The sequence below is a fragment of the Ursus arctos genome, unplaced genomic scaffold (assembly GCF_023065955.2).
Source record: "Ursus arctos isolate Adak ecotype North America unplaced genomic scaffold, UrsArc2.0 scaffold_18, whole genome shotgun sequence".
NCBI classification, from domain to species: Eukaryota; Metazoa; Chordata; class Mammalia; order Carnivora; family Ursidae; genus Ursus; species Ursus arctos.
In genome coordinates this window covers 9,488,754-9,509,128 of record NW_026622852.1, presented here as the reverse complement: position 1 = coordinate 9,509,128, position 20,375 = coordinate 9,488,754, and the positions used below count along the sequence as shown (strand labels likewise).

Below are 20,375 nucleotides of genomic sequence, written 5' to 3'. Positions count from 1 at the left end.
TATTTTAGTCTCAAAACAGACAAGGAAAAGTAGAAGATAATATTATACAGTAAATTTGAAAGTTAACATTTTTCTTGAATTATGTCAAGTGACTTTCATGAGCTCTTCTTAGGGAAAGTTATGTATCTTCAGAGAATAACAAGAAAATTATTGTAAATCAGGTACAGATTTTTTATTATTATGTTTCTAATACTCTCAGTTGTCAGTTCCCCCTAGCATAAGAACCTCTTTCAATTGAGAAGACCACAATTTCTGCACTGAGTTCGGTACAGAATATATGCTTGACTGATGTTAGCTTGTTTTTAGAAGATTCTGATAAAAAAATAATATATGATATTTGCAGTTATATATCAAGATATATATATCTTGCTGACTCAAGGTATAAACAGAGGGAATGATCGGGATCTTGATAATTTTCTTTGGGCTTAAGTAAGGCTGGAACAGGTACTGGGAGTAAATACATCCATTCTGTTTTGTTTTATCTATTTCAGATAAGTCCGGTGATAAACCAGTTTGAAAAAATAGGTTTGATTAACTGTGTAATGATAGGAACTGGAAAAAAAAAAAAAGGAACCCTCAAATGAAACATACTTAATTTTTAAAGAATCAATTTCAGGAGCTCGATTACCCACCTGCTCTCATTAATTGGAATATTTAATCAGCTATGATTGCTCATGATAAATGCCTTGGAAGTAGCACGGCTGTTGAATTGCCACACGACTGTCAAAAATCTCTTGGTTGAAGGTAGTTTTTTTCCCAAGGTCTTAATTTATTTTAATGTATTTCTTTGAAAGGAAAAAAATAAGGTAAAATGGCAAAAAAAATTGCATCTGGAATTTCCCTGAAATATCATTTCTATTGGAGGTTTACAGCGGGTATGGCAAATGTCCACTAACATAGCTTGGAAAGAAAAAAAAACATGGACAGCTGACTAACGCTGGCACCTTTCAGATAGGGAGGGACTGGGTCCCTCTCTACCCTGGCATGAAATGCACTCAGGAGGAAGTGGATCTAAACTTGCTGAGATACACACACACCGGGGCGATGGATTCCCAGGACCGAGACAGCTTTACCTTCTACCTCTGGGATGGCGACAACAGATCACCGGCATTTGACTGTCATATCACCATCAAGGATATGGGAAAAGGTAAAAGCATCTCTCTCAAGGTTTATTGGGATCAAGTTTTATAACCAGAAGTGAGCTGTTATAAGCACTCAAAGATTTTCAACTAACTCCCCCTCCCTGCCCTCCCCTCCCCTCCCTTCCTTCCCTTCCTTCCTTCCTTCTGTCCCCCCCCCCCCACCTCCCTCTCTTTTTGACTTTCTTTCTTCCACCCTTTGTACCTGAAATTCCATCATTTATGATTTGCTTCCCTGACTCCTCACCTGCTCTGCCTGGTTCATGAGAGTAGCCCATCTATTTGTTGTTTTTAGAATTTCAGAAAGCCTATTGGAAATCCAGCCTTGCCCACAACATGGCGGCACAGGCTGCTTTAAGAGTCAGGGTTTTCTGCTATAAGTAACATTTTACCAAACCAATGTGATAACTCCAATTTTATCTTCAGGAAGAGAGTTGTTACCTGAAAACGAAGTTTCAGGGGAAAAACATTTCCAATATAATAAAAAGAAATAAAAATATATTTTAAAATTTAAAAATCATAACAAGGGACTTTGTTATTGAAAAGTTTAGACTGTTGCTCTTTTCACTGTGAAAGTGCTAATACCAACTCTTTGAGGGACAAGGGAGAACACGTTGAGATACTAAGCTGCTCTTGAATTAAGTAGACCCATTTGTATAATAGGACTCGGCAGCATATAAATGGTAGAAGGAAGAGGGTGAAAAAAATACTAGGAAGGAATCTCAATAAGGCAAAGTGTAAGCCCTTGTTACCCAACTGTCACTACCCCATAATGTTGCTTAGAGTTTATGTGAAGAAGGTACATTCATTTCTTATTGGTCTGTATTGTCCCAGAATCTCTATATTCCTAGGACCAAGTATATTCTTGGATCTTCAGTGCATTCTTCATTGACAGAATGCTTCCCTTTTTGCCTGGCTGCCAGGAAGCTCAGAGGGCAGTACAAATCTTGTATCACGTGTGTGATAGAATTACAATTGTCCTGGATCTTTCTCTTTTTAGTTTCAGTCAGCTTGATCGATTTTGACATGTTTATTTTGGGTTCTAAAATAATGTTTTTTGTTTGCTTGTTTCCCAGTTGTAGAATATGTTCCTTGAAGATGGCCAATAAGTGGCCCTCAGAGAAGCTAGATATTACCGTATGCATTTCTTTCTTTCCGCCAAAGTAGAACTACTATGTTCACCATCAATATGTGTCCAAGCAAAATGTAATGCAAGTCCTATATCGTGCAGACAGCTAATGTATTAGGACAGACTGCCCTTGGCTAAGCACTGTGCATTCACTGGGGTGGAAGAGAGGTCTGCTCTACACAGCCATCTGGGGATTATTTTCCCTCTAGAGGATCCTTCATCTCTGAAGGCCTTGGAGTCACTCCGGAAGTGAAAGTGAAACGTGGAGGAAAATGAGAGGATGCCTGGCCTGGGCTTGCACGCACCTGTCTTTTGCACCTTCCAGTGGCTGAGTCGTAGTCACACGCCACAGTAAGGGAGGCTGGGCAGTGGAAAGTCTAGTGGTGTGCCCAGGAAGAAAAGAAAATGAGGCTGGGGAGTGCCTGGCCAGTCTCTGTCACAACTGACGAGGGATCCTTTTCTGGAAGGATTTGTGAACACTTACATCCAACAGATACATTAACCTAGCATTTTCAGAAGCTCCAAATTCCTTCCCTTTGCTTGTTTTTACATCGTGGTGCGTTTTATACTTATATGGTGTTATATTTTTTTAAAACGTAGTGTGAGTTTTCTCAGGTCGTAACATAACTTGATAACTGTCATTATTCATCTCTGAACAAAACTACACTGACTAATTAGACTAAACCATAACCCTAGCATCGAGCGTTTGAGAGATCTCCATTCGAGAGCGATTATAAATAACATCCAATTGTTCCGTGTCTTGTGATGTGCACACTGGCAAAAATGATGTGGAGATCTTTGAGAGAAGCTTAAAGGGCCATCGTCTCATTTGACCTTGAACGGTACTCTGCTGTGACAGTGCTGAGAAACTGCATCGAGGGAAAGCCCAGATGCTCTTCCTCCCCTTGGATCCGTCTTCTGCTCCTGGCAAAACATCCTGTGGGTGGTTTTTGTGTCCCCGGCCTTGTTCATTTTTCTCACTCCCTTGATGTATTCATCTGGACTCCCAGGAGGCAAGCCCCATCTGGGGCTCAGGTTTTGATTTAAAGTTGGAATGCTCTTTGATTTTCCATTGCACCTAAGTTGGACAGCATTTTGAGTTAAAAGCACCAATAATCTATCAAAATGACCAATTTAATCATCTGAAACGGAGTTTCTCAGTCTTAGCACTGTTGACATTTTGGGATAGATAATTCTTTGTTGTAATGGACTTTCTTATGCATTGTAGGATGTTTAGACGCATCTCTGGCCTCTACCTATTAGAAGACTATAGAAACCCCCAGTTATAACCCCCCCAAAATGTCTAAAGACATTGCCAGATGTCCCCCGGGGGCCAAAGTTGCCACTCATTGAGAACCACTGGTCTAGTTGTACCTCCCTGATATTTTATTTTTTTGTTTCCTCATGGGACTGAATGTCTTTTCAAATTTTATTGACAATTTGTATTTTTATATTTAGAAATGGCTTGGCATTTACTTCACACATATTTCCTCTTGGATATTCATTCTTTTAGTATTGATATTTAAGAGCTCTGTTATAAAGCAACAAAATAATCTAGTGCTTGAGTTTGTGCTCTTGAGTCAGATGGCTAGAGTACGAATTCTAGCTCCATTTTTAATTTTTTTAAGAATGTTTACTTATTTATTTATTTACTTATTTGACAGAGAGAGAGGCAGAGAGAGAGAGAGCACAAGTAGGGGAAGGGGCAGAGGGTGAGGGAGAAGCAGACTCCCTGCTGAGCAGGGAGCACAATGCAGGGCTCGATCCCAGGACTCCAACTTTATGACCTGAGCCAAAGGCAGACGCTTGACAGACAGAGCCACCCAGGTGTCCCTAGCTCCACCTTTTATTCATCGTATCATCATTAGCAAGTTAGTTAGCATTTTTCTGTATCTTTGTTTCCTCATTTGTAACCTGGGAAATATATACAATACCCTACCTCACAGTGCGAAGGTGACAAAGAGCCTAAATCCTGTGCCTGGCACAAAGTGGATGCTCAGTATTGGAGTTATGGTCATTTTTTTAAATGAATGAGGTGAACAAAATTGGATTATAATCCTTAGTTTGTAAAACTGCACCATCCATCCACATGTGACCCACTTCTCCTTCGCTCATTTATGCATTTCATACGCTCCTTCGTTTCTTCTCTTCCAAATACGTAGTACAAACCTTTGCAAACAACATACAATTCAAGGACTGGAATATTTTCAGTAATAAGCATCTATGCATGTGCTTTTCCCGTCCTTCAGAGAGAACCATCATCCTGAATTCTGTGTTCGTATTCTTACTTTTGTTTATGGTTTTCTGGGACTTGCTCATGCAAGGAACAAATGGGAATAAGCTACCTCTGTGTTGTCCTATGTGGTTCTGGTTCATTCATTGTGCTACTGTATACAATTCAGTTTTACGATTAGACCACAGTTTGCTTTACACATTTACCTCTTGAAAAGGTATTTGGGTGGTCTCTGGCAATTTTGTTGACGACAGGGCTGCAGTGGCCATTCTGGTCCCCATCTCCTGGGGGCCAGCGTATGTTTCTCTCCAGCACACAGCTGGAGCGGAAACGCTGGCTCAAGATGCATGTGAATATTCTGCTCCTTACAGCATAATGCCAAATCGTGTGCCCATTTACATTCCTACCAGAAGTGTACGTGAGCTTCTGCATCCCTCAACACTTGGTGTCATCAGAATTCTAAACTTCTGCAAATCAAAGCTTTACGAGATGGTTCTAAGTTCTTGTGATCTCCATTTGTGTTTCCACGATGATTAATGGGATTGAGCATCTTTTTGTGTCTTTGTTGGCCGTCTGTGTTTCACTGGCTGTGTCATGTCTGCTCTTGTCTTTTACCTAATTCCTTTATTATCCTATAATTATATCAACCTTTTTATATCATATTACTTTTGATTTCTGCAGTTTGGCCTTTGGTTTCTACTGTTACCTTGTGTGTGTGTGTGTGTGTGTGTGTGTGTGTATTTTTTTTAATATGGGTCTTGACCGCAAGCTCTTCTGCTATGCAGGTGATATTGTCATCTTTGGGAAACCACTTGTGGTGCCTAAAGGTGACCGAGGTTTCTTGACGACCACCACTCTCCTTGCTGTGGATGGAACAGACAAACCCGAGGATCTGCTCTATGTCATCACCTCCCCTCCGCGGTATGGCCAGGTCGAGTATGTCCGCTATCCTGGAGTCCCCATTACAAGTTTCAGCCAAATGGACATAGCAGGACAGACAGTCTGCTATGTACATAAGAGCAAGGCAGCTGTCTCCAGTGATACCTTCAGGTGAGTCCCAAAGAAACTTTTCAGAGCCCCTTCCCCGGATGAATGCTTAGATAGACTACCGGTGGTAGAAAATGAGTTCTGTTCCCACTCTGATATAGCAATGGTCTTCTACTGCCTAGATGTATGAAAGGTGGAAGTATAATTAATTGGACAACAGCAAAGCAAGAAATTAGAACCTGTTGTTTAAAAATAAAGCCCATCTAAATGCCAGCTGTTCTAGGGGGAGGAACGTAAACACCCTTGAGTCCCAGCTGAGGAGAGGCATAGAAAACCAATATTCTGCTTTTGGGGGGTATCTTTCTCTATCTGAGGAAAGGTATTTATTGGTAAATATTTGGCACAAGCAGATGCAGCCTTTTGACACGATGTGTTCCAGGAACTGTATCATGAATCATGTTGTCATCAAGTTTCCCCGTAGAAACAATGTTATAATTGGGGGCTGTGTACCTGTTTAAGAATTCTATATCAAATAAATCATCGGGATGAATAACAACCTGGCGAAAAGATGAAGATACAACATTAATGAAAGTCCACGCTCATTTAAAATGTTGAAATCTATTTCCAGTCACATAAAGCAAGACCAACTCTAGAGGAGCTATCATTTAGCAGTTCTCAGAGCTGGCTGATCTCAAGGCCCTTGATAGAAACCCAGATCCCCAGGCTAGGATGAGAGTCTAGAAATCTTGGGGCGCCTGGGTGGCTCAATCGGTTGAGCACCCTACTCTTACTTCAGCTCAGGTCATGATCTTAGGTTCGTGAGACCCGGCTTCGCACTGGGCTCCACACTGGGCATGGAGCCTGCTTAAGATTCTCCCTCTCTCTCTCTCTCCCTCTGCCCCTCCCTGTTACCCACCCCCCCTTGCACTCACCCACTCTCTCTTTGTCAAAAAATAAAAAGAATCTAGAAATCTTGGTTGGACTAGACTTTGGGGCAGTCACTGTACATATGCAATCCTGAGTTTTACCAATTAACATGGAGGCCCTGAGACCACTGGTTCATTGGCCATACTTGAAGAGCTTCTGACCCCAGTCCAGTTTTCAACTTGTCAGAATACAACTTCCAATAGGGTGCCTGGCTGGCTCAGCCAGAAGAATGTGCAACTCTTTATCTTGGGGTTGTGAACTTGAGCCCCACATTGGGTGTAGAAATTACCTAAAAATAAAATCTTAAAAAAAAAAAAGGAATACAACCTTCAAAAGATCACTATAAACTAATGTAAATGTAACATACTCCTATATTATTCACTGGGTTCCCATAAATTATTATGTGCACTGCTACACCCATGTTCAAATACCAGTCTCCTCTATCATATATTTTATATCTCTAAATTCAATATGTCTGCTATGATAAACATTGTTTAAATGTCAGTAAAGATGATTTTGCTTGCCTTTTTGGAATTATGATTTGGAAAGATGATTGGGACAGTCAACTGTTAAAGAATTGGGGGAAGTTTGAACTAATATTTTCTTTTTTTTTTTTTCCTCTTGACAAAATGTCCTTAAGAAGCAGATAATCATTTGGTTGATCAATATCTAAATAACAATTCAATGCTGGAGTGTTGCTAGGCATTAACTAAAACATCAGATGTATAGATTCCTTTTCACGCTGGTTCTTTTGCTCCAGAAGTGGTAGAGTCGAGTCGTTAAGACACAGGCTTGGGGTCAGTTATCATCCCTATTATTGACCACTCTGCAGTCAAATCACACCTCCTCCTGTGCTCTTGTGTCCTCTTTGTGAAAAGAAATGATGCTCATACTACTTGTTTCACAGGGGTGGTGGGAGGTGTAAATGAGTTTATGCATGTAAAGTACTTATAAAAATATGTGGCACATAGGAAGAATGAAATAAATCTTAGCTGCTTATTGCTATTATTATTGTTGTTGTTGTTCTTATTGTTATTTATTATATTTTTTCCTTGGCCCCCTTTTTCTGCCAGTGTTTACAATACCAAGATTAATCTTGAAGGAGGAAAGAAATTACAAAGAAGAGCGATGAGTGTTCTTTTTTCCCCTGGTTACTTATGGAGGTTGGGTGCTTCTTGGCTTAATCAATGTATATCAGATTCAGGACTTTTAATTTTACACCCGTTTCTGGAACTGTTTACTCCTGTCCATTCCCACTTTCCCCAGTCAGTGCCCATTGGAGAGTCTGTGGAAGACGTTAATGACTGACCAGTGACCCTGCTGGAGAAGCCAGTCAATGAATGCATACAGATGTTAAGAAATCAAGCTTAGACATTAATCAGATGGTGGTGACGAACAGGGAATGAAATACAAAATCTCTGTATGTGAAGATTGATGATACTCTAAAAATTTCCTAATACACATCTGTAGGAAGTCATACGAGATGACATTTTAGAAATCATTTATCTTAGGAATATAAATTTTTATTTATTATTTTTTTAGAGGGGAGAGGGGCAGAGGCAGAAGGAGAGAGAGAATCTTAAGCAGACTCCACGCCCAGTGTGGAGCTGGGTGCGGGGCTTGACCCTGTGACCCTGAGATCGTGATGTGAGCCAAAACCAAGAGTCGGGTGGTTAATTGACTGAGCCACCCAGGCACCCCAGGAATTTTTTAAATATTTAGATCTTCAAGAGATTTACTGGGAAGTTTGATGAAAATACATTCTTGACTCTCACTCCAAGGTGGTGACTCTTGGGCCAGAAATCTGTATTTTTCAAAGCGCTCCCAGGGATTCTGATGCAGTCAGGACTAGCAATCACTGGTCTGGTCCAGTCCATTGTTCCAAGTATATTCTAAGGAGCTTTGAGGATTTACAGAAGCCCTCTTGCGGCCTCCTGGAGACAGAACATGAAGGAATTGAATTGGTGAGGCTCTGGGACCCTCACCCCAGTTTACTGACAGAGCTTTGTTTTGGTTCTTTCATTGTTTTTTAGTTTGTTTTGCACACCGGGCCCCTGGGCAGGATTTTCTTTTAGCAAAAAGGCTGTGGCTCTATTTCCCAAAGTGAATAATTTGCACCACTGATGATACAAAGATGCAAAATGATGTGGGTTGGTAAAATACCCAGCTAGAATTAAAATGATGTGGGTTGATACAATACCTAGCTAGAATTAAAAACACCGTTTTCTTGTATTTATTTTTGCAGTATTTATAGTGATTACGTTTTTAGTAGTAAACATTTTCAGCTTTTCTAATTAAAAGCTTTCCTTTTAAATACATTTATTTAAGTACAAGAGGGAGTTGATCTAAAGCAAAATAGTAATAAGAGTACAGGTCGCACAAGAATATGGCAAAAATTATGAAGGTGTCGTTTGAATGACTCAGGACTAGGGAACAGGGGTCGAAAAACATTTAGTCCAATCCCTTCACTTATGCATAGGAAAGCTAGTATTGCTTGAATACCTGTGATGCATCAGGCCGTGTACTAGACTCTTTTTTGTCTATCATTTCCCTTAAGCCTTATGCCACTACCTTGAGAGAGATGATTTGTTCCCATTTTATGCATGAGAAAACCAAGGTTCCAAGAGGCACAGAAAGTCATCTACATTGACGTAACTGCGTATCAGAGCTGAACTGGGGAGAAGATCTCATTTTTAAAAGATTTTTCCACTGTACCAGAAATTCATGGAGAAAATGCACCTGTGGGAAGAAACCTCCTCAATGTGCCATTCTGATGTTTGGCCAGCAGTTTTACATATTTATAATGGAAGAGCCTAACATCTGCCCAAGACCCTTGTTTTAATCTTGTCATTTCACTCCCCCAATCATGGGCTGCAGTGTTGTTTGTTAAGTGAAGCTAAACCAAAGCTGAAAGTCGGTTTTAATGAAAGTGTGTGATCGTGGTGCTTTTTAAAAATTAAATATATGCAACCAATCTAATCACCTAAATTTATGTTGCTTGCTGTTAAATCTGGCAAGGAATTTGGCCGGGTAGAAGAGAGAAATTCGGTGGCAAAGGATTGTCTCCCCCTTCTCTTTTTAACGTAAGATATGGCAGCATTAATTAAACGGGGGAGTTTAATGGTCAGATTTTACCTTCTGCAAAAATATTTTGTGAATCATAAATTTCTCCTGCATTGTTTGGTGCTGCTGGCCTGGAAGAAAGGTTTGGCAGCACATGCGAGGACAGATGACACCGAGTGATTAGCAAGCTGACTTCAGCTGCTGGCAGCCGGGTACTAAAAGAACATGCTAATGTCCTCCATTTTGACATGCTGGCTGGACTTTTTTTTTTTTTTTCCTGAGGAACTGGCTCTATTTATGATTCCATTTTTATCTTTTAAATGCCATGACAGATGGCAGATTCTTCAGCCAACTCTATTGCCAGGAAATGCAGAAAGCCTGAAAACACCATGGTAATGGTGAAATCAGACCAGGCAGGCACCCCAGACAAATCTGACAGTCATTCCCCAAATTTCATGAGGACAGTGGTCATCCTGGCTGTGTCTCTTTTCAGGGGGCTTAATGAGGGAAATGAAACAAAAACGGATCTCCAGAAGAAGCTGCTACCTCGATACCACCAGCTTCCTAACCTTGGAATGGGTGCCATCATAGCAATGGCACTATTGTTTTAAAACTTGATCTTTGGGGGTGGCAGGGGAGAGCATTTGGGAGATCATCTGGTCAACCTTGGCGGCCGCGAACAGCACTGACCTTGATGCCCTTGTTCTGCTACGCTTATTTTGACTGGGAAGCCAACCATGACCGTTCACCCTGTCTCCCTCTGATAATGTTTCTCTGCCGTGACTAGTTTGCATTGTTACTCGTATAAAGTGGAATGAGGTGTTTGATCCGGTCATGTTTAGAAATTTCATCCTTTTCACCACTGGCTTATTAGCTTTCGGTCAGCACAGACAGCTGCCTCGGTGTCCCAGCTGGGAACACTGGCCTCAGTAAACATATTTCTTACTCTTATATGGTCCCTGGCTTCCCTTGCCCTCGGTCCCATCTGTCTGATGGCAGGCTGCCGATTTCCGACATGGTCAGGTCCCCATCATCAGGCAGGGAGGAGTCTGAGACGGACAGCTTGAATCGTAAGACAACTTCAGTGTCCTCACGCAGGTCATGCTTTGGTAGACAAGATGCATACATTGGTGGATGAGACTGAGCTTCGAGGTGTTTTCAGAATTCAGTCTCCATAGGGGAAAGTCGGAATGCCCCCTGGGACTCACTCAAGCCCCCCTGAAGCTCCTTGCTCCTGATCCCCATCTCTCCCCTCCTTTCCCCTTTCTTCTCCACCTATATTCTACATGCTTTTCATGGGGCACAAATTCTTTAATTTCCATGATTAATACTAATACTAAAAATACACGTCCTTTGGCTTAAATTTGTGCTAAACTATAAACAGCTGATTTGAAACTTTCCACAAGAGCGCATTGTGAGATAGGGATCCGATAGGGAGTAGAGAGCCACTGTATTTGAAATGGGAGGCGTGAAACATGTTTTTGGAGGGGCGAAGTGGACAAAAGAGAAATTGGAGACACCGAGGGAATGCCTAGTCTCCTTTTTTTTACTTCAGGTTAGACGATAGGCTCTAGGGAGGGAGACCTGAAAAAGTAACAGGAAAACAACAGAACGAAAGCATGATTTCACAAAAAGCTCTCCCTGAGAAATAGACCATGATTTTCATCTTAAAAATGCATGTCACTTGACATTTGAAACTGCCAAAGTGACTAATAAGTACAAAGCTGAGGAACACACAGATGTTTTTCTGGGTGCATTTCTTCTTGTTTTTTCAAAAATAACTAATTTTGTAAACACTCATGATCCAGCAATGAAATTGTCCTATTTGCTTCAAACATACTTAATAAATGTTTAGCTTTACGAAAGAAAAACTGATTGTTTTGTTTTAAGGAAACTATGTGATTTCGTTTAGTGTATAATACTAAAGCTAGTATGTTTATTCGGACTGTAAAAATAATGCTGTGGGGGAAAAAAAAACAGGTTATAGTCTTTACAAGTCAAGGTGTGTGAAATGTCAAACATTTGCTTTATTAGTAATATTCCACTTAGCAAGTTCACATAGCAAACAGGAATGGGTTCATTTTTCTATGCATCACGTCGTGTTTTCCTTGTAGGCAGTCTTATCAACTAGGTAATTAGAAAGCTCAAAAATTGTAGCTTAGCCTTCAAAGTAAAGTCTGTGCTCAGCCAAACTCCTGTTCCTTTCCTTTCTGTCCAGCTGCTCCTTTCTCTGAGCCCTCTGCCTCAGGCAGGCTGCTCGACCGTTTGTGCTCATACAACCTGGTTCCAGGTTCTCTCGTGTTCAAAAGCAAAGCATCAACCCTTAAACCCTGAAGGACACGACACATATTACAAAGAATAAAGAACTTGTTAGTCAAATTTGTCAGGTTAGTAAAATAAATACAAACCTCATAGCTTTTCTAGTTTAAAAAAAAAAAAAAAAGAACCTCCGAAGAAAATTCTTATATAATTTCAGGTTCTATTCTACTAAAACATTCTTTTCAGAGATTTTTTTTTTTTTACATCTGTGGAATATAAGAGTATCCCCTCCACGAATATTTCTAGAAAAACTAGCAGATACAACTCCATGATTATTTCGAAGTACACCTCTTTGGTCTATGGTGAATTCATCAACTCCACTTGAGAGTAGTGATTTACTAACTTTTCAGAGTTTCAATAGAGCACTTGGTTTGCTTAATTTCACAATACTCTCAATTGCCCTTCAAGTCAAATTTACACATCGACACATTCTAAAGATCGTTTTGATTGGTTTTGTGTTGACATTGGCAGTGGTGGGTGGACTGTGATTTAGTGATCGATAAAATCAAAAGCACGTGATGGTATCACAAGTGCCAGGGTGTGTGAGAGGCTTTGCGTAGGGTCAGGCGATACCATCGGAGCTTTGTCTTTATCATTCTGCAGGGCCGCTCGGGTACCACAAGTCTGTCTTTGTGGTTTGTTAAACTGGCCTGTACTAAAAACTCTGGAAGAGCAGGAGGTATGGGGTCTAGAAACCTGGTTCTAATCCCAGCTCTGTCTCCTACCTGCCTTATGATCTCCCACTTCATTCTGTATCTTTCTGCTATAATTTTTTTTCTTTAAATGACGTAAGTAATCCCTGGTTAGCGTAACTCCCATATAAGGGGGCAAATGTAGAAACCCAAGAACAATATAAGGAATTAGAGCATCGCACGATGTTTTAAAGTTAGATGGTCCTTAGCGATCTTTTACTTTAGTTCAATCTTACTTTTCAGAAGGGAGAAAAAGAGACCCAGGGCGGGGAGATAATTTAGGCATGATTACGTAGCTGAGTAATGTGATTTGCTCTTGAGAAATTTACCACAAAGGGATGCCTGGGTGGCTCAGTTGGTTAAGCATCTGCCTTCAGCTCAGGTCATGATCCCGGGGTCCTGGGATGGAGTCCTGCATTGGGCTCCTTGCTCAGCGGGGAGCCTGCTTCTCCTTCTCCCTGCCCCTCCCCCTGCTTGTGCTCCCTCTCTCTGACAAATAAATAAAATCTTAAAAAAAAAAAGAAAAGAAATTTACCACAGAATACACGAATAAAATGAAATAGCCAAAATCATTCGTTGGATTGGCCCCCAAGTTTCAGTCTTAAAAGCTTACCTTCTTAAAAGCCTACAAAGAAAACACAGTTGCAAAATTATAAACATATAAAATGAGTGTGCTCTTCAAACTCACGCAGGGGGTCTACTTGTATGTGAAATTCCTATTTGGGGCAAGGATTCTACCAAATGCTGACGAGCCTGAGAAATACCACTGGCAGAATCAGCCCGCTCTGTCACATGAGTCTGCCGCCAGTGTTGTTGAGAAAATACTTCTGGGCGTGGAATGTTGCAGGTAATTTGTGTGTTACCTAGTGGCTGGTTTAACGGATAGAATGGTGTCCTTCTGCAGGATCTGCCCTTGGGTTTTCATTTGAGTCCCAACAGGACATGTCCTTTAGTAAAAGGTGTGTATTGTTATCATTTCATTCCAGTAGATGGTGACACAAGATTCCATGCTGAAGGCTGCCCTTGCCTCTCTTTGCCAGATTCATCATCAGCAATGGCCTGCAGACCAAGCACGGGGTGTTTGAGATCATACTGGAGACCGTGGACAGAGCCTTACCCATGGTGACCAGGAACAGGGGGCTGAGACTGGCCGAAGGGTCCACGGGCCTGCTCTCGCCTGACCTCCTGCAGCTGACCGACCCTGACACTCCAGTGGAGAACCTCACCTTTGTGTTGGCCCGGCTCCCACAATACGGTCAGCTTTACCTGCGGGGAACAGTGCCGCTTCAACATAACTTCACACAGCGGGATGTGGACCGCAGGGATGTGGCCTACAGGCACCTGGGAGGGGGCTCTCAGGTTGACTACTTTACCTTTGTGGCCACGGATAGGACAAACCAAGGCTTTGTTGTGGATGGGAGAGTGAGCCAAGAACCTATTTCATTCACCATCCAGGCAAGTATGACAAACCCATGGGTCATTGCCACAGATGTAGAGAAAACAGCCTCCCTCCTTCCCTCCCTCCCTCCCTCCTTTTCTTTTCTTTTCTTTTCTTTTCTTTTCTTTTCTTTTCTTTTCTTTTCTTTTCTTCTCTTTTCTTTTCTTTTCTTTTCTTCCTCTCTTCCCCTCTTCCTTCTTTTCTTTTCTTTTCTTTTCTCCTTCCTTCCTTTTTTTTTTTTTAAAGATTTTATTTATTTATTTGACAGAGATAGAGACAGCCAGAGAGAGAGGGAACACAAGCAGGGGGAGTGGGAGAGGAAGAAGCAGGCTCCCAGCGGAGGAGCCTGATGTGGGGCTCGATCCCAGAACGCTGGGATCACGCCCTGAGCCGAAGGCAGACGCTTAACCACTGTGCCACCCAGGCGCCCCTCCTTCCTTTCTTTTTACAGATTTATTTGTTTATTTGTCAGAAAGAGAGAGGGACAAGCAGGGGGAAAGGCAGGCAGAGGGAGAAGCAAGCTCCCCCCTGAGCAAGGAACCTGATATGGGACTTGATCCCAGGACCTTGGGATCACAACCTGAGCAGAAGGCAGACGCTTAACTGACTGAGCCACCCAGGTGCCCTGACCTTCCTTCTTTCATTCAAATATGTGCTGTGCGGTGGGTCAACAGCATGCCAGCCATATTAATATGGACATAATAACAGAAGGCATCAGGCATCTTCATACGGACAAGACAGATGTGGTCCCTGCATGCAGGCTATGACTAAGAATCCATGGTAAGACAGAAAGAAAGAGAAAACATGGGCTTTGGAGTCAGACTTGACTAGGTTGGAATTTATTGACTAAGTTTGCCACTTATTAGTGTGAGAGAGTCCTTTAACTCTTCTGATTTGACCTTTCCTCCTTTGAAAACCATGCCTTACAGCATTGGGGTGAGAATAAAATCAGATTAGGTATGGCAGGCACTAGTATATTGCCTGAAATATATTAGATATTCGATATCTTGTTCCTACTGTTCTAATATCTAAGTGTACTTTACGACGATACCTATTGGTTCGCATCACCTACTCGCATTTTAACGGTTTCCGATTGAACACATGGAAACGTACAAGGCAGCATCAGTATTACACATGAGATAATGATGAGAAAACAACTGTAGCAGCTATGAGCATTGGAGCGTTAGCTGTGGGTCAGACCCATTTCATGTAAAGCTCATTTCCTTCTCAGGAAGAGGGGAGTTTTATTATCTGGATTTAATAGGTGTTCAGGAGTTCACAAGGTCAATAATTTGATCAAAACCATACGAAGACCCCCGGTCTTTCTGATCCCCAGTTCTGTGCCCTTCCTCTGGCACTGCTCTGCCACAGTTGTGTTGACTATTAGGATGATTTGGGGAAGGCATAGTGTGTTTTTGTTTTTTTAGTCAAAACACATCAAGCATGTTCTGTTTCTTACACCCTTGAATCCACTCTCCTTGAATGTATTTTATCCTGTTGTACACACTTCTACCAACTGTAGAAGAGATAAAGCTGCGTGTCATTGCAGGATACCTTCTGATTATGTAAAATAATCACACTTTTCCGTTGCTCTTTAGTCTCTGTGTTGGTCAGGGTGTTCCAGGGGAACAGCACAAGTGGGATTTATATAGAGACAGAGAAAGAAAAAAGAAAGAGATTTATTTTCAGGAATTGGCTCACCATTGTAGGGTCTGACATGTCCAAAATCTGCAAGGCAGGCCAGCAGGATGGAAATTCCAGCAGAAATTGATGTTGCAGTCTCGATCCCAAAGGCAGTCTGGATGCAGAATTGCTTCCTATCTAGCGGACCTCTGTCTTTGCTCTTAAGGTCGTCAACTGATTGGATGAGGCCCGCGTACATTATGGAGGGTAATCTGCGTTACTTAAAGTCAACTGACTGAAATGTTAATAATAACCAAAAAATACCTTCACAGCAACATCCATCCTGCTGTTTGACCAAACAACAAGCATCACAGCCAGCAAAGTTGACACATAAAATTAGCCATCACAGTCTCTAAGGTGGAATCTGAGTAGAAAGGTGGGGAGTCATGGTAACATAGAGTGGATGCTGGATGAGTCTTTGGCTCTAGGAAGGTCCAGAAAAATGTCATAAAATTATGATGCACTGGAAGAAGGGAGAAGGTACTGATATTATTGATGCAGTATGAAAGAAGTACTTTGTACGTTGTAAAATTATTTTTTTTAATTGTATGTTTTAATTGTTATTTGTCTCATCCCACTCTTCAACCTATTAAAGTATTTTTCCCTGACTCCTGACTGCCCACATTCGGTAGAGAAATGTCAGTGTACTATCCAACCAGTAATACTTCTCTCAGTCTGTTTGGCTGCAAATTTGTAGGAGTTCTACATTCTAAGTACAGGCATGAGAGTTCCTTCCTACCCTGCAGAGTAGACAAGGAAAAGGGAGTAGAATTTAGAAGAAGTATCAGAACTTAAATCAGGCCTGTCTCAACACCAACACTCATCTTACAGAGCACAGTTATTGTAAGAGAGTGATCTCTTGGTGGTTGCAGAATTTACTGATAGAAATGTTGGATATTTGTTGTAAAGATTCCTTTTCATTCAAAGTACAAGGTGTGTTTTGCCATAAAATACAATTATGTGTAGACAAGGAAAGTCTCAAACTTTCTCCCATAATTCCCCTGAATTTTCTGGTCTTTCGGAGCAGAGAGGTCAGGCAGTTTAGGAATTAAGTAACGGATGCCCCTCCGTCTCTTGCCTTCAAGAGCTGTTTTGGTAAGACAGTACAATGTCTACCACCGCTGAGTCACAACGTGTTCCAAATAAATCTCCCAAGTGTGGGTGTATTACTCTTATGGTCCCATCCTGAGTGCGACTGAGGGCAAAGTCGCCGGACTTCACAAATATAAAACACAGCTGCATTTTGCTGATACCAGCATGCACAACCTGACATGCATGTTGTAGGAAATCACGTCTGTCTGACCAGGACACTGCAATCTTGCTGCAGTGAGCCTTGTACTCTTCTCTAAATGGGGACGGGGCTGGTGACGAGGGAGAAAGGACCAGTGCTGATGCTTTCTATGGTTTACACGTGTCTGAGATGATTTTCAGTGAATCCAACACAAGTTCTCAAAGGATGTAGCCTTCTTTTCTTTTAAAAAATGCCTTCTACTCCAATATTTTTAAATGCTTCTGATATACTAAGCAGAAGACCTGTTTCTGAAGAAGTTTAATGAGATTAAGGGCAAATGTGACCAAAGACACAACAGGAGACCATGTAACCAGAGTTTTTATTTTTAAAATATTTAAAAAATATATTTTAAATATGTTAAAATTTTAATTTAATAATATATAATAAAATTTAAATATAAAATATATTTATATAAAAATTTATATGTTTATATAAAAATTTGTTTATATAAAAATTTAAATATAAAGAAATTTAAATATATATAATAATATATATATTTAAAAATATTTTTAAAACAAATGATCACAACAGGCATTTATTTCTTTTGGATCACTTTTTGTTTTTAAGGAAAATACAACATAAAAAAAAACCCATACCTGCACCCAGCTGGTTATAGCATTGAGGATTTCTTTCATGGCTCTGAGTATTTTTATTTTTCTCACCTGCCATTCACCATCCCTCCTACTGGCCTACTGGCCATCAGGGTTGAAGGAGCCTCTCTCCCAAAAGGCCATGATAACTATTTGACTCCCCGCCTCCCACCCAATTGCACAGCTCTGAAGTTGTCATGCACATTTTTTAGGAGAGGAGAATGACAGTTTTGAAAATTTTTGTTGCTTTTTTCATTTGTAAAATAATTGTTTATTGTAAAGAATTCATAAGCTACAGAAAGGGACAAGAAAAAAAATCCTTCACAATCACACCACTCAAAGGTAGCTACTCTTGGGGCACCTGGGTGGCTCAGTCGGTTAAGCATCTGCTTTTGGCTCAGGTCATGATCCCCGGGGTCAGGATCCCTGCTCAGCGGGTAGTCTGCTTCTCTCTCTCCCTCTGCCCCTCCCCCAGCTTGTGCTCTCTCTCTGGCTCTCTCTTAAATACGTAAAATCTTAACAAAAAGCGAACAAAACAAAGATAACTACTTTTGGTGGCTTCCTTTCATTTATTCTGTCCAATTAAAAAAATAGGAGGATATTATATGTACTACCAAGCATATTGCCTGTTTCTACTCTTTATTATGAAAATTTCCTAGTGTCATTAGATCTTTCTTGAAAACACAATTTTTAAAGGCTGAATAGCACACAGTGTCAGGTGGAGAAGGTTTTTAAATCCCCTTTTGGACTTCTGGTTTTATGGATTTTTTTTTGTTAATTGCTATTATAAATTATTTATTTAGTGAACATAAATATGTATATGTTGATATATATGTATGATGTACGTATATATGTGTACCCACACACATTTTGTGTACCCATCTAATAATCTCCACAGGACGTACTCAGAAAAGTAAGCTTTGGGTCAGAGTATATACACATTTTTAATATATATGTATGCCAAATTTCTCTCCCAAAAATTATCACTAATTTGCACCCCTACTAGCAAAAGATAAAAATGCCCGCTCCTCCAAACAGTTACCACATGATGTATGATTGTTTTTGTAAGTAAAAAAGGGACCTTGACAACCTAAGAGGGAAAAAAATATTTGATTGTTAGAAAATCCCATATAGAAATACATAGTGAAGTCTGATATTTCCCCCACTCCACAGCAACTGAACAGGTTTGTGTAAATGCTCCCAGAATTTTGTCTGAACATATAGATGAATAAAAATGGTACTATAGTCATCTCCTATTCTACAACTTACTGGTTTTTTTGTTTTTTGTTTTTATTTTTATTTTTTACCAGTTCACACTAAGTTGTGGAAATTATTTTCAGTTCCTCCTACCTCAGTTTTTAAAATAGCTGAATAATAGTTTGTTATATCATCCTATACAAGATGATACAAGTCTGATCATGGCACTTACTTTTTCTTAGCTAGGGTGAACCAAGGTATATAACAGTATCATTTTGGGGTACATGAAGTGAACAACTGAATGGTTAAGAGTAAGAGGAATGGAGACCATGGTCCTATACCTGTTTTCCAGTATGAGTGGTGAACTGTGCTTATCCATTCAAACCTGCTCCTTCTCTAGCTTCCCACAGTCATTTGCAGGATGGGCCAAGCTTCATACCAGACCTGAATGAGGCCCTTTGCAGTGTTTGAACCTCTATGCCTCTTGCACTCATGAGTAATTTCCCATCCACTCAATATCTTCACGAACTGAGTCTACCTGTTTAGTTACCTGGTTCTCATCCTCAGTGAAACAAATACACAAATGTGTATAAATGATCACCTTTCATTTTTTTCTTACCAACATATTTCTGGGTTTTTTGTTTGTTTTGTTTTTAAGAGAGAGTGCACGAGCAGGAGGGGAGGGACAGAGAGAGGGAGAGAAAGAATCTTAAGCAGGCTCCATGTTCAGCCCAGAGCCAACTCAGGGCTCAGTCTCACAACTCTGAGATCAAGAGTCGGATGCTTAACCAGCTGAGCTATCCAGATGCCCCTGTGTTTCTGTTTTTTATTCAAAATTTATGCCATTTGAGCAAAGATGTGCCCCCAAAATGTTCAATGCGTTCGTGATGCATATCCTTATGTATATCTTTATAAGCTTTTTTCTGTATATCACCAAACACTGGGAAAATGGAAGAATCCTCCTCTGGAGCTAACGTTAAGTTTGCATTACAATTCTTGGGTCAGTTTTAATATATTCATTCAACAAATATCCGTTGAGCTGCTCTTACAGTTCAGGCACTGTGCCAGGTGCAGGGAATAAAGGGAGGGGTAGGGTGGAGACATGATGTCTACCGTCAGGGAGCTTATGTCCTAATAGGAGAGTCAGACAATGGACAATTAACAAAGCTGAGTCAAAGTTTACAATAGAAAGTTAGCCTCTGTTCCAAGCATTATGATATTTACTGAGGATACTGTGAACAAGCCAGCTGTTAGCAGAAATGAACAAATGAGGAGGATAAGGAATCTGAAGTTTGGGATAGATTATCATTGTTAACCATTAAGACCCTGTGTTGCTTGGAGATGAGAAACCTTTGTATAAGATTGTATGTAATTATTGACTACCCAGGTTGACCGGTTGGACAAAACAGCCCCCTACATCACACACTTGCATTCCGCTTCTCAAGTGGGGCTCCTGAAAAATGGCTGTTACGGAATTTACCTCACTTCCCATGTGTTGAAGGCATCAGACCCTGACACCGATGACAATCTGATCATCTTTAAGATTTTACGAGGCCCCCAGCATGGACATCTGGAGAACACAACAACAGGTACTGCCTTCCTTAATCCTTGTAATTGCTCATCTTAAAATACCCCCGTAGCTGGCAAGGCTAGAGAGTAATTTAATTAAGTGTAAGCCCATTTGGTA

At 40.8% G+C, this 20,375-nt stretch overlaps 1 protein-coding gene across 1 annotated transcript in view; it reads left to right on the top strand.

Annotated features, from left to right (window-relative positions):
• Positions 1-20,375, top strand: part of FREM1 (FRAS1 related extracellular matrix 1) — a 275,149-nt gene that overhangs the window by 217,832 nt on the left and 36,942 nt on the right. The window contains exons 31-34 of the mRNA XM_057313443.1: positions 952-1,147; positions 5,287-5,551; positions 13,530-13,944; positions 20,076-20,277. Coding sequence (XP_057169426.1) covers positions 952-1,147; positions 5,287-5,551; positions 13,530-13,944; positions 20,076-20,277 — 1,078 coding nt within the window. The remainder of the gene's footprint in view (positions 1-951; positions 1,148-5,286; positions 5,552-13,529; positions 13,945-20,075; positions 20,278-20,375) is intronic.